Source organism: Psammomys obesus, unplaced genomic scaffold (genome assembly GCF_907164565.1).
Source record: "Psammomys obesus unplaced genomic scaffold, mPsaObe1.curated_primary_1811, whole genome shotgun sequence".
NCBI classification, from domain to species: Eukaryota; Metazoa; Chordata; class Mammalia; order Rodentia; family Muridae; genus Psammomys; species Psammomys obesus.
In genome coordinates this window covers 16,112,696-16,126,455 of record NW_026585504.1, presented here as the reverse complement: position 1 = coordinate 16,126,455, position 13,760 = coordinate 16,112,696, and the positions used below count along the sequence as shown (strand labels likewise).

The window sequence follows — 13,760 nt, the reverse complement described above, 5'->3', positions numbered from 1 at the left end:
TAGGTTGCCCAGGATTTGGATGGCCATCAAAGATCAATACGCACTAACACCTCCCCTCACCCACTTCTCTCCCACAACAAACTTTTCTTGAGACAGGGTCTCATGTAGTCCAAACTGGCCTCAGACTCTTTTTGTATCTGAGGATAACCTTGAACTCTTAATCCTCTTCCTCTACCTCCCTGTTGAGTGCTGAGTTAGATGCGTATCACCACACCTGCCTATAAAGAAGTGTTTTTATCTTTGTCATTGCATTTTAAATCCAAGGTCTTACAACTCACTACCAGAAATAGTAAGATAACAAGGTTAATAGCCAACAGTTTTATTTATATATATTAGAGATTAATAAAGCTGAGCTGAGCGCAGTGGCATAAACCTATAATCCAGTCCTCAGGCAGTAAAAGCAGGAGGATCAGATGGCTGACTTAGATTCATGAAACCCTGCTTCAAAAAAACTAGGACTAGGTTGTGTGGCTTGGAGGAAGGGCCCTTGCCTTGTATGTATAAGGCCCTGGGTTTGATTCCCAGTATAAGTGAAAAACAATTTAAGGCTGGGGAGATGGCCCAGTGGTCAAGGGCATATACTACTGTTTTGGTTGTTTTGATTTTTCCAGACAGTTTCTGTGTAGTCCGGGCTACCTTGGGACTGACTCTCTTTGAGGTGTGCATCTCCATGCCCAGCAGGCATGTATTATTTTTGTTTTTTTAAGACAGGGTTTCTCTGTGTAGCCTTGGCTGTCCTGGACTCACTTTGTAGACCAGGCTAGCCTCAAACTCAGAGATCGACCTGCCTTTGCCTCCCAGAGTGCTGGGTTTACAGGTGTGTGCCACTGCTCCTGGAATGTACTAGTCTTGCAAAGGACTCAAATTCCAATTTTTTTGCACCCAAGTCAGGCAACTCAAAACTGCAGGTAATGGCTAAAGGGTTCCCACACCCTTTTCTGGCCTTCACAGGCACCAGCATTCATGGGCATACAGCCCTCCCCACTGCCCCCAGCCAACACACAAGTTTTAAAATTCAATCTTAAAAAATAAAACTAGCTGGGTGTGGTGATGGCTTAATTACTTTTCAATTACTGTGACAAAACACTCACCAAGGCTACTTAGAGTGTTTAATTTGGGGCTCACCATTCCAGGAGTCAGCGTCCACTGGCACCATGGCAGGGATGTACAGTGGCATGGTGCTGGTGCAATAGTTGAGAGCTTACTTGGATCCTCAACCACGGTGGGCAGAGAGAGAGCAACTGATGACCTGAGCACTGAATGGTGTGGGGTGACACACCTCAACAAAGCCAGTGACACACCTCAACAAAGCCACACCTCCCAATTCTTCCCAAACAGTTCCACCAACTGGGTACCAAGTAATCAAATAAACGAACCTATTGGATCCATTCTCACTCAAGCCACCAAGGTGCCTCATTCCTTTAATCCCAGCACTTGGAACAAAGAGGCAGGACTGCTGTGAGTTCAAGGCCACTCTGATCTACACAGTTAACACCAGGCCAGCCAAAGCTATAGGATGAGACCCTGTCTCAAAACAAAAGCAATGCTTTAATTCCTAAACATTTTATCACATCCTAATATCACCTCAGGCAAGAATCAAACCTTTGGCATATTGGCCTTATGAAAGACATTTCCTATTCAAACTATATCAAAGATTTATACACAGAAAAAGTAAAGTATTGCTGAAAGTAAACATCTAAATATTTAATATCTAATAAGAGATTTAAATGACATTCAAAATTGATCTATTAACTGATTACTTTTTTTGAGACAGGGTTTTTCTCTAGTCCTGGCTGTCCTGGAACTTACTCTGTAGACCAGGCTGGCCTCAAACTCAGAGATCATTTGCCTTTTCTTCCAGTGTGCTGGGATTAATGGCATGTACTGGCATCACCCCTGGGCAAGAGTAAATCTTTGAATTTTTAGGATCCCAAAATCCAGGAAAACCCAAACAGTCAAAAAGAGTCCAGCAAAGCAAGATCTCTGAATTAGGCAGCAAAACCAACTAGTCAGGGACAATAGCACAGACTCCAGAGCTGATTGCATCTTTAAACTCTTCATCTTATTATTTAAGCAGATGACAAAATTCATTGTACTCAGGCTGCTACTGATCTCGATTGGTCAGGATCTCAGAACAGACTCAGAAGCCAGACTCCAAGCCAGAATGTTAGTTTTAAAGTTTCAAAACCAGAAATATCTGGGCCAAGTGATCTTACCAATCAGTATTTAGGGATAGGGGTGTTCCTTAGGAACATGTCTTTGTGGTACACTTATGATGCTCCCATTGGTTGGGTTATTCAACTGGGGTTGTGAGGGGGAGAGACTTGGCCTAGCATTCATGTCTCAACTTGCTAACCAGGATGTCAGTCACCCAGGGAGGCCTTGGCAACTTAAACATCATTTGATCCCTCTTCAAAAATTGAAGTTTTATTTAAAATGGCTTTAGTTGGTTCCTTTTCACAATATAAACATTTATATAAAAATGAGTGATCTTAGCTGAATTGATTTCTTAGATAGGACATCAAAAAAGCACCACAGTATAACCTCATTACTAGTTCTAGATCCACCTCATAGTTTTCAGCTAAATGTACATAAATTTACAGAATTTTCCATAGCTATCTCAGCCCTTCTGGTGGAAGGAGCTCTGAATTTTTTTTTAAACTTTTTTTTTAACCTGTCCTCTGACCTCCACATGTGTTCATAAACAAGTCAGTGTAATAAAATTAATTATTTATTTAGACAGTGGACTGCTCTATAACTCTGGCTGGTCTGGAACTCTCAGAGATCTGCCTGCTTTTGCTCCCAAGTGCTGAAACTAAAGGCATGTGCCACCACTGCCTGGCTAAAGAAAGAAACTTTAAGATGGATGCTGAAGTTGACAGGTCTGTAATCCCAGCCTCACTCAAGAGGCTCCAGCAAGGTCACAAGTTCAAAGGCAGCCTTGGCTTCATGTCAAAATCCTGACTTAAAACACGAACAGCTGAGCTGAGGATGTAATTCAGGTAGTGCTTGCCTTGGTGCAAAAGACCCTAAATTCAGGCACCAGCCCCAAAATAGATTCAAATGTAAAATTTGGGTCTTGAGATATAGCTTGGTGACACAACATTTACACTTGCTTAGTCAGTGCCACCAAAACATTTTACCAGAATGAAAACAGTAGGAAGTCATGGACAGAAGTATTCAACAGTAATCCCAGCGCCTGAGAGCATACTGGGGAGGCAGAGGCAAAATGACTGCTGCAAATTCAAGGCCAGCCTGGGCCACATAGTAAGACCCTGTAGCAAAGTATCAACTGAAGGAAGGAGGTGGTGCATCGGGGTCAAGTCCTTGCTGTATGTGGATGAAGACTCGAGTACTCTGGCACACACCTGTAACTCCAGCGTGCACACAGTAATATGGGAGGCAACGAGAGCTAGCCTCGCATACATGGTGTCAAACTGAGAGCCTTCCCTAAACAATGTCAAAGTTGAGAATTAACATCTAAGGTTGTTGCCAGGCAATGGTGACACACAGGACGTAGAAGCAGGCAGATCTCTGTGAGTTCTAGGACAGCCAGGGCTACATGGAGGAACCTATTGGGGTTCCTTCTCATTGAGGTGGTGTGCCTCTGTATTTTCAGTTCTTGATTACTATACTGGCAAGAGAGCTAAGTTTTGGTTATGGCCCATCACCAGGTTTTCTTGGTAAATGCTTGTCCTTCCATACCTGCCCAAAAGATGAAGGGTCAGGCGGCCCTCAGTGACTTAAGAAACCCAGAGATGGATCCGGTGTTGTTTTACTGCTGATTGGTTATAATAAAGAGCTGACAGCCAAGAGCTGGAGCAGGAAGTACCCGGGAAGAACTTCTGGGAAAAGGGAGACTTGGGAGATTGGAACAAAAGAGGGGGGAAAGAGCTAGCTAGCCACGAGGCAGGGACACAGTGCTGGGAAGTTTCATTAAGTTAGAAGCTAGCTGAGAGACTGCCCCAGCAAAAGATCTAAAGCTTTAAACTATATAGAAGTCTCGTGTCTTATTTAAACTGCAAGCGGGTTCCAGAAAGCCCTGCAGTAGAAACCCTGTCTCGAAAAGCCAAAACCAAACCAAGCAAATAAACCAGCAAAAATATCTGAGGTTGTCACCTGAGCTCCACATGCATGTCGTGTGCACCCATACCACATTCACACACACACACACACACACACACACACACAGACTGGTGAGAAAATGGGGAAACTGAAGACCTGTAGACCATGGGTAATGGTACAGCTGCTGTTTTGCTTTGGCACCTTTGGAAAAATAAGCCCTGCGCTGCGCACACTCAACAAGCATTCCAGCACTAACTACACCCCAAGCCCTCTACTGCCTGTTTTGAGACAGGGTCTCATTAAGAGGACTAGGCTGGCCTTGAATTCATCCTATGGCTCGGGCTGGTCTTACACTTGTTAAACTTCTGCCTCAGTTTCACAAGTAGTTAGGATTATGGACTGACCTCCAGGCCTGGTTCTAAGCCCCCACCCCCACCTTTATTAAGGATTTAATTTTAATTATGTGTATCTGTGTTTGAGTACATGTGAGTACAAGTACCTGCAGAATCCATAAGAGGACACTGGAGTTACAGGTTGTGTGTGTGTGTGTGTGTGTGTGTGTGTGTGTGTGTGTGTGTGTGATAAAAGTATGTGTTGCAGGCACACATGAATGCAGATCCTGAAGCCTGCTAACCAGACAGCCTACCTAATTAGTGAGTTTTAGGCCAGTGAGGGACCCTGTCTCAAGGTAGGTGGATGGCATTCCTGAGGATGACACCCGAGGCTGTCCTCTGATCACTACAAGCACGTACACATGCATGTGCACTCATACACATAAGACTACACAAATACCCATGCACACATGTATTAAAGAATAACCACTGAATTATACATAGATAGGCTAATTTTATATTGCATGAATTATACCTAAATAAAACTGTCAAAAATTTAAGAGTAATAACATGCAAATATATTAAATGGATACTGGGCAAGATGCTAAAAATGTTCTTTCCTTGAATATCTTATTTGAAATTTTGTCTCCTAGGGTGCTGTTCTATCTCACAACTGTCTGTAATTCCAGCTCCAAGGGATCCAGCACCCTCTTCTGGCTTTTATGGACCTGCACAGACATGGTGCACAGACAATACAAGCAGGGAAAACAGCAATGCACATAAAATAAAAACAAGCCTTTAAATGCCTTTCATTTAATACATATGGGTGTTTTGAGTGCCTGTATGTCTGTGCATCACAGGTGAGACTGGAGACCATGAAGGCCAGAAGAGACCATCAGATCCCCTGGAAGAGACACTTCTGGGGTGCCATGCAGGTGCTGGGAATGGAACCTGGGAACTCTGTGGAGCCATCTCTGCAGCCCCTCTGTGACATTTTTTTAATGAATGGGGCTCGTCAGCAACCATAGTCTCTCTCCCATCAGCAACAGGTATGTAAGATGAAATAACTACTAAGCAGATGTCGTTGGAAGGCAAGCTCTCTACATAGGTATCCCATTTCCCAGTGACTTCCATGGCATAGTTATCTTCACACTATTTAGCAGGCTCCTTTCCTCAAAGGCCAGTCAGGAAACAGAAGGGTGGAGTGGTATACGATCAACGATCAACCACAGTTGCCCCAAAGACACCAATTTGAAAACTGTCTCCTTACATAGGACATGCTCCTGTAGCAACTTACCTGGCAAACGTGTTCCTTACATTGTGGCTCTGTTAGCTAAAGCTCAGCTCTGGTTTCATGTGGGTTCCCACTGACCTTCTCTCTCTAAGCAACAGCATTTAACATTAAGGGATATATAGCAACATTCATTACCATTAAACAAATGCTCATTTGGGGACAGGCGCATAGCTCCTATTTGTCTAGCATACATGAGGCCCTGCACTCCATTTCAGCTCTCAGCACAGCAGAAAAAGGCTGGAGGGAGGTGGTAGAGAGAAAGGCTTTACTTGGTCTATATTTTGTGATCACCACTCTACTTAGTTTACTCAAATCTGTCCCCAGTTCAGTTCTCTATCTGGAAAGTCTTTGTAAAAGAGGAGAATTCTCATAAGCAAATTCTTCTGTATGGGCTGGATCAGTAAACACACCAATAAAATCTATTTCCAGAAAGAATGGTCCATCCACCTTGTCAGCCAGGGTGAATCCTATAGAAGAGATCTAAATATAAAACAAGAGAGATGGATTAGAGTCTCACACACTGATGTAGGAATGTTTTCCTGAAGTCTCCAAACGCCTCCAGCAAATCACTGGTGGCGTCTTCACACCACCAGCCCTCAGTGTGTTATACTTTTCACTTGCTGTACTAAGTTATAAGCACAAATATAAGACTGCTTTCTTTTACGTTTTGTTTTGTTTTTCAAGACAGGGCTTGTCTGTGTAGCCTTGGCTGTCCTGGACTTACTTTGTAGACTAGGCTAGCACAGAGATCCACCTGCCTCTGTCTCCCTGAGTGCTGGGATTACAAGCATGCACCACCGCGCCCAGCAAGACTGCTTTTTTCTCCTCCTCCTTTCTTTTAGACAGGGTTGCATATAGCCCAAGCTGGCCCTGAACTTGTCATATGGCCACGGCTGGCCTTGAACTCCTGAGACCCTCCTCCTTCACCCTCCAGTGCTGGGACTTAAGGAGTGACCTAGCGTACTTGAATGACTTCTCTCCACCCCCATCTTGTCCTTCCTTTCCTCCCCTTTGAGTACCCCTTAAGAGAGTAAGTACAGCATGAACTCTTTGTTTTTTAAAGAATTATTTATTTTACATATATGAATGCTCTATCTGTAGGTCACTCACATGCCAGAAGAGGGCATCAGATCCCAATATAGATGGTTATGAGCCACCATGTGGCAGCTGGGGACTGATTTCAGAAGCTCTGGAAGAGCCGACAGTGCTCTTAACCTCTGAGCTATCTCTCCAGCCCTAGCATCAACTCTTAATGGAGCTCCTTGAGGTTCTTCTGAACTCTTACTGTATAGCTAAACTAAAATGAAGCATGCTGAAAACAGAATTACACTAACATCCCCCAGGACAGAGGCCCAAGTTGGCTTCTGTCCTAATAGAGGAGCCTGAGTAGGAATTTTAATATTTCATCTACCATCTTTGCCAGCCCTCAAAGCAACTGGAGTTCACTAAAGAAGGCATTATTCTGAGTGGAAAACATTACCTTGTCCAGAACAAGTGGGTGCTGGGTATCTCGTACCCTTCCTTGATTTGAGAAGAAAAATTTTGAGAAAGGAATCTGGAAAAAAAAAAAAAAAAAAGGAGTTATTTTAGAGCTGCAACATGAGGATTTGAGGCATTTGTTGGAACCATAATGATAAAGAAATATTTCAATTCCATCTCTAAATATTTTACATATGCTAAAGCTATACTCCCAGCTACTCAGGAACTAAGGCAGAAAAATCACCTAAATTCATTATTAGTTCAAGGCTAGAGTAAGAAACACTGTTGTTCACATTTCAATAAGTAGGTAAGTTAATAAGTCAAAAAATCCAGGTATAAGAAATAGCTAGTTCTTTGGACAGTTGCTCACTCTAGTCTTGAACTACTGAATTTACCACTTTACCATAGACAAGATAAGCAACAAGTGTGTGTATGCGTGTTTGTGTGTGTGCACACAAACACATACACAGAGCTAATAGGCCTGTGAATCCTAGCTACTTGAGAGAGTAAAGGAAGAAGATAATAATTCCAGGCCAGCACAAGCAACTTCCTCAAAATAAAAACTAAAGGGCTAGGCGGTGAAGTACTCTCATAGCGAGCCAGAAGCCCTGGCTCAACCCTTGTACCGGGTGAAGGTGGGAGTTTGCTGGTTACTTGTATCACAGGAAAAAAGAAAAATCTGAAGACTGATTTTTTTTTTTTTACTGAGGCAGGATGCAGCTCAGTGGTAGAGCACCTACTTGCCAAACGTTCACACGTCCCTCTCCTCACTTACATACTAATGTATTGGTTAGTAAGCGAACATACTATATTGACTAGTTTTATGCCAACCTGACACAAACTGTAGTCATCAGAGAGGAGGAAACCTCAACTCAGAAAATGCCTCCACAAAACCAGGCTATAGTATTGAACTATAGACCAGGTTGGCCTTGAACTCACAGAGATCTGCCTGCCTTTGACTCCATGACTCCAAGTGCTGGGATTAAAGGCCTTCACCACCACACCCAGCTCTTCTGAAATATATTCTTAACTAGTGACTGATGGGAGGGCCCAGCCCATTGTGGATGGGGACACCCCTGGGCTGGTGGTCCCGGGTTCTATAGGAAAGCAGGCTGAGCAAGCCATGAGGAGCAAGCCAGTAAACAGCACCCCTCCATGGCCTCTGCACCAGCTCCTGCCTCCAGGTTCCTGCCCTACTTGAGTCCCTCACTACTTTTGATGATGAACTATTATATGGAAGGTGAGTGAAAGAAACCCTTATCTCTCAACTTGCTTCTGGTCACAGTTATTTCATCACAGTAATAGTAACCCAAACTAGGACACATTTCTCTACATAAATTAATTTAAAATTAGGGTCTATATATATACCCGACTGTCCTGGAACTCATATATAGGCCAAGGTGGCCTCAAACTCACAGAGATCTGCCTGCCTTTGCCTCCAAAGTGCTGAAATTAAAAGTATGTGCTTCCATGCCTGGCTCATTTTTATTAGTGGAAAAAGAAAAAAAAGTAATTTGTCTTTTAAGTCTCCCCCCAAGGTCCTCCTACTTTTACTCATTCTGCTTCTATTTTATATGAGTTATTAGTATGAAAAAGTAAACTATAATGTAACCATAATTTCAATAGCTCCCATTTTCATAACATTGAAGAGTTGAAATTTTACCTTGACTTCCTGCCAGTAGGGCCCACCACGGGTGAACATGAAGTAACTGTACATCTGATTTTTCCTCTGGATATACTCTGTGTCTTGTTTGATATTCACCATCCAAGGCCGGCCGTCCCCACGGACCCGGAGATATAGCGTATTGAACTGGGACCAATCGTAAGACAGCCTCCTTTCAAAGGCACCCTAAGGGACAGCAAGGCAAGTTTAGCTCATTCTCTACTGTTAGAAAAAGATGAATCATACCAAGATGGGAGTATTGTTTATTACTGGGGGGGAGGGGACGCATATGGACGCCAGAGGACATCTTTTGTAGTGAAGCTTTCCCTTCTCCATGTGGGTTTCAGAGGTTTAGGAGCAAGTGCCTTTCCCACTGAGCCATCTTGGCGACCCATATGGCATTCTATGTATATTTTCTACAAGGAGGCAAATAAACCTGGCCATCATTATTTTAGTACAAAATACTGACATACGTTTCTAACGTAATGTTCAAGGCATGATTATCCTAGAACAGTGTTTGCCAAGTGGAAATTAATGTACTTTTCCTTTCTGGTTCTAAGGAACAATGGCTTCTGTGTGGTCCATCTTATGACAACTGTCATGCCCCATCAAAAATCAAGGGCAAGTTTTAAAAATCATGAGGGTTAAAAGATGGCTTGTTGCTGTTGGGAACAAGTAAAAGAAAAATTTTCTAAGTACCACCACTTTTCAGATTCCATTTAATCATAAGGAGAAACTAAGTTCAAAGTGCCAGGCGCTAGGGGATCTGGGGACTTCACAATAGCTGAACAGATTCTGTTGTATGGAAACAGTTGTCCTAGTCCAGATAGTTCAGGGACAATTTTATGTTCCCAGGAGACAGATCATGTTTCCAGGCCCAGGAACCAACTCCTAATTGATGGAAACTCCCTTGCTCATCCCCTTATGTCAAAATACGATTGGACAATGCTACAGCTCACCACCCCTCTTCGCTTTATGGTTTCATCCTTTAAATATGCTGTATAGTGCCCCTTCACAGTTCAGAAGCTAGAAGGATGGCTCAGAGGTTGCTCTTCCAGAGGTCCTGAGTTCAATTCCCAGCAACAACATGGTGGCTCACAACCATCTACACTGGAATCTGATGATCTCTTCTGGCATACATGCAGATAGAACCCTCATCTACATAAAATAAAATTTTAAAAAAAGCTAAGTTCAGCTCCCTAGTCTGTTCTGCGGCCCTGATCAATCAGCAGCAGCTTGATTGCAATCAATTTTTGTCATGTGCATTGACATGGTGTTTGAGTTATGTTGGGTTTAAGTGGACCCCACAAGAGCTGGAAAAGCATAAAGACCTGAGTTCAGATCCCCAGCATACACCTGTAACTTCTGCACTGGAGAAGAGGGGATGTCGGAAAGAGGCAGACCGCAGGGGCTCAGTGGCCAGCCAGTCTAGAAAAACAGTGAGCCCCAAGAGCACTCAGTAGCCTAGGCAGGCCTTGAATTGGCAAAACTCTTGCTTCTACCTCCCACACCTCTGGGATTATAAGCCTGCATCACTAGGCCCATCTTGCGCACTGCTCTCTAACATGTGATTTCTACCGGGGTTTGGGGTTAAGAATTCTGAAGCTGGGGCTGGGGTATAGCTAAGTGTCTGACCCTTGCAGAGAACACTGTGGGCCCTGGGTCTGATTCCCAGTGCAGAATGGACACGAAGCACAGTGGAGCATGCCTGCAATCCCATCTGCTTAGGAGGCAGGAGCTGTTGGATCACTTAACTCAGGAGCTCCAGACCAATCCGGGAAGCACAACTATAAAAGTTCTAAAACTGCATTTATATTTACTGGAGTTGGACAAGTGGATGGTAATAGGATAAAGATTTCTCACTGTGACAGAGGGAAGTTATAGAGAAGAGATGAAAGGCTGGGCGCAGTGGCACAGGCCTGTAATCCCAGCACTCAGGGAGGCAGGGCAGGAGCATCTCTGTGAGCTCAAGGCCAGCCTGGTCTACAAAGCGAGTCCAGGACAGCCAGTATCAAGGGCTATCCAGAAAACCCTGTCTTGAAAACAAAAAACAAAAAACAACAAAAAAAAAAGGGCTAGATTGATCATATGGTACTAGAGTCAGAAGCAGTAGTATGTATCCACGTGTATAACATAGATACAGTAAAATAACAACAGATATGTATACTTGGTCATTAAACATACATATGCAGTCGTTTATTTGTAAGTGCATGATACCCAGCTTTTTACATGTGTATCAGAGATCCAAATACAAGTCCTCATGCTTGCACGACTGAGCCACCCCCCCCAGCCCTCAGCATAGTAATATCAAATATTAATACCAGACATGATGGCACACCCCTTTAACCCCAGTATTTAGGTCAAGGCAGGAGTATCACGAGCTCAAGGTCATCCTCAGCTACAGTTAGCTCAAGGCCAGCCTGAGCTGCATGAAGCCCTGTTTCAAAACCAAAAACAAAGGCCAGAGGGTGACAGTACTTCAGTCTAAGCTGGAGATGCAAATCTCCCCAGATAGTTTTCAAAGACTATCTTCTTAGGATTCTCAGACACACACCATTCTTCTTACATCCAAAACAATGCCCAGGAACAAGGAAATACCGCCCCCTTTTACACTCAGGCCAAGTAGTGATTGGTCCCTATTTGGTGGCAAGATACCTGTATATAACAAAACAGATGTGTTCATTTACAGAGGCAAGCTGTTACAGTTCATGCTGCAATTAACATCACTAGAAAATGCTTTTATGTCTCACCTACCCTTGGAATCCTGGATATCATCGCACAGTATCCACTTTGGCTACTGTCCCCATCTTGAGGTGCCTCAGAGCTCAGAGTTCCATAAAGGAGGGCACTTTGGTTGTTCTTGCTCATTTTCAAGAATATTTCACTTCTGCCTCCAATTGTCTTATCAGACGTCACTATCCACTTATCCAAATCTTCTTTTCCACGAAACTTCCAGACAACCTTGGCTTGTTCCATTATGACCTCCTGTAGTGGGCGGCCTTCTGGACCTATCAAATGAGCCACAATTTCATCCTTCAAACGCCTAAAATGTCCCACTATTTCCTCTCTAATTGCTTTTTCAAAACTAAGTTCAGGTTTCTTGTCAGAAGAAGTTATATCCACAGCAACCTCTTTGTGGTGATGTCCTTGAACACCCTCTTCAGTCTTTCTCTGCTGGGAAGCGCTGTCGGCAGGAGCCACTTGTTTCTGAAGATTACTGGAAGAATAGCCTACAAAGCGAACACCCACAAATGGGTGCAATGCAGTCCTTGGCTTCAGGAACTTTCTATGAATATAAGTACCAGTCAGTAATTTGTGAATGGAAGCCATTGTAAGTAAAAAGTCAAAAGGTAACTATTTCCCTGGGCTGATAAAAAAGCTTCAGCAATCAGCCCGATTCTACCTATAAGAGAAGAAACATTAGTTATCAGCACAGCGATGACTGAATGTATCAGAAGTTCAAACTCAACAGAAACCATGAATTGTGAATTGTGAAATTCACAAAATGATGAATTGTGAAATTCATAATTTTTTCTAATTTATTCAGCAGCGGCTATGAGAAGCGGAGTACTATCTTATGCAAAAAAACAAAACAAAACAAAAAAAACTAATATGGCTAAGTAATGGTAACATATGCCTGTAACCCTAGCACTTGGAAGACAAAAGCAGGACAATCAGGAGTTTAAAGTCATCCTCAGCTATATAGTGAGTTCAAGGCCAGCTGGGCTACATGAGACCCTGTCACCCAACAAAACAAAACTACCAGCATGAAAAAAAGCACATCCTCAGTACACAGGAACCCCCAAATAATTCAAGTGTGTGCCACAAGCTACTTCCAGAGGTTTGTGTCAACCTTAAAGCAGCTTTTTCTTGTGGCCTTTATTTATTTTGTTATTAATTTTTTTCTTCTGGGCTTTTAATGAAACAATAGGTTCTAAAAAGTAAAATACTCAAGTAATCCAGTCTAGAGCCTGGGCAGATGACTTTGGACGTTAGTGCTTCTCCTTTAAAAAGAGGGGCTAAAGTGATCCCTGCACAGGCAGAAAAACTGTACTGATACTTGGTTCTGTTCAAGGCCAGCCTGGTCCTAGAGCAAGGTCCAGGACAGCCAAAGCTACACAGAGAAACCTGTCTCAAAAAAAAAAATACAAAACAAAACAAAAACAACAACAACAACAACATCAGAAAGCAGTTTGCCCTCACAGAAACCAGTTGGTCTTTTGAGGCCTCTCTCTCTTCAGCAATTAGGCCCCTATCTGCTCTGAGAACAACTTCTGAGGATAAAATGGGAGGATAGTTGCAAGGCGGCTCTCTGAGTCCATACACTTCATAGGCCAAGGCCCACACTGCTAACAGTTACCATTTTTTAAAATTTATTTATTTTTTTATTTTAATCACAAGTCATTCACTTGTATCCCAGCTGTAGTCTCCTCCCTTTTTCCCTCCCAATCCTCCCTTCCCTCCCTCATCTCCTTCCTGCCCCCTTCCGAGTCCACTGATAGGGGAGGTCCTCCTCTCCTTCCATCTGACCCTAGCTTATCAGGTATCTTCAGGACTGGCTACAGTGTCCTTACCTGTGGCCTAGTAAGGCTGCTCCTCCCAGGGGTGGGGGGTGGGGGCAATATGATCAGGAAGTCATCTTTGCTTTGTTTGTTTTTCAAGACAGAGTTTCTCTGGCTGACCTGGACTTGCTTTGCAGACCAGGCTGGCCTTGAACTCACTACAATTCTCCTGCCTCTGCCTCCCTGAATGCTGGGATTACAGGTATGCACCACTGTGCCCAGCTAGGAAGTCATCTTTGGCTACATAACAAATTCAAGTCCAGTCCCAGCTATATAAGACTGTTTTGAACAACTGAAAAAGTAAAAAGCAATAGATAGATAGATAGATAGATAGATAGATAGATAGATAGATAGATAGATAGATA

At 43.3% G+C, this 13,760-nt stretch overlaps 1 protein-coding gene across 3 annotated transcripts in view; it reads right to left on the bottom strand.

Annotated features, from left to right (window-relative positions):
• Positions 1–4,891: 4,891 nt before the first annotated feature.
• The window catches only part of Ndufaf1 (NADH:ubiquinone oxidoreductase complex assembly factor 1), an 11,636-nt gene continuing 2,767 nt past the window's right edge, over positions 4,892–13,760 (bottom strand). For all 3 annotated transcript variants that reach the window (XM_055594602.1, XM_055594520.1, XM_055594471.1), the window contains 4 exons: positions 11,588–12,236; positions 8,834–9,019; positions 7,172–7,246; positions 4,892–6,171 (listed from right to left, as the gene is read on the bottom strand). In XM_055594602.1, the coding sequence (XP_055450577.1) occupies positions 6,025–6,171; positions 7,172–7,246; positions 8,834–9,019; positions 11,588–12,163 (984 nt within the window). In that variant the 5' untranslated portion in view covers positions 12,164–12,236 and the 3' untranslated portion in view covers positions 4,892–6,024. The remainder of the gene's footprint in view (positions 6,172–7,171; positions 7,247–8,833; positions 9,020–11,587; positions 12,237–13,760) is intronic.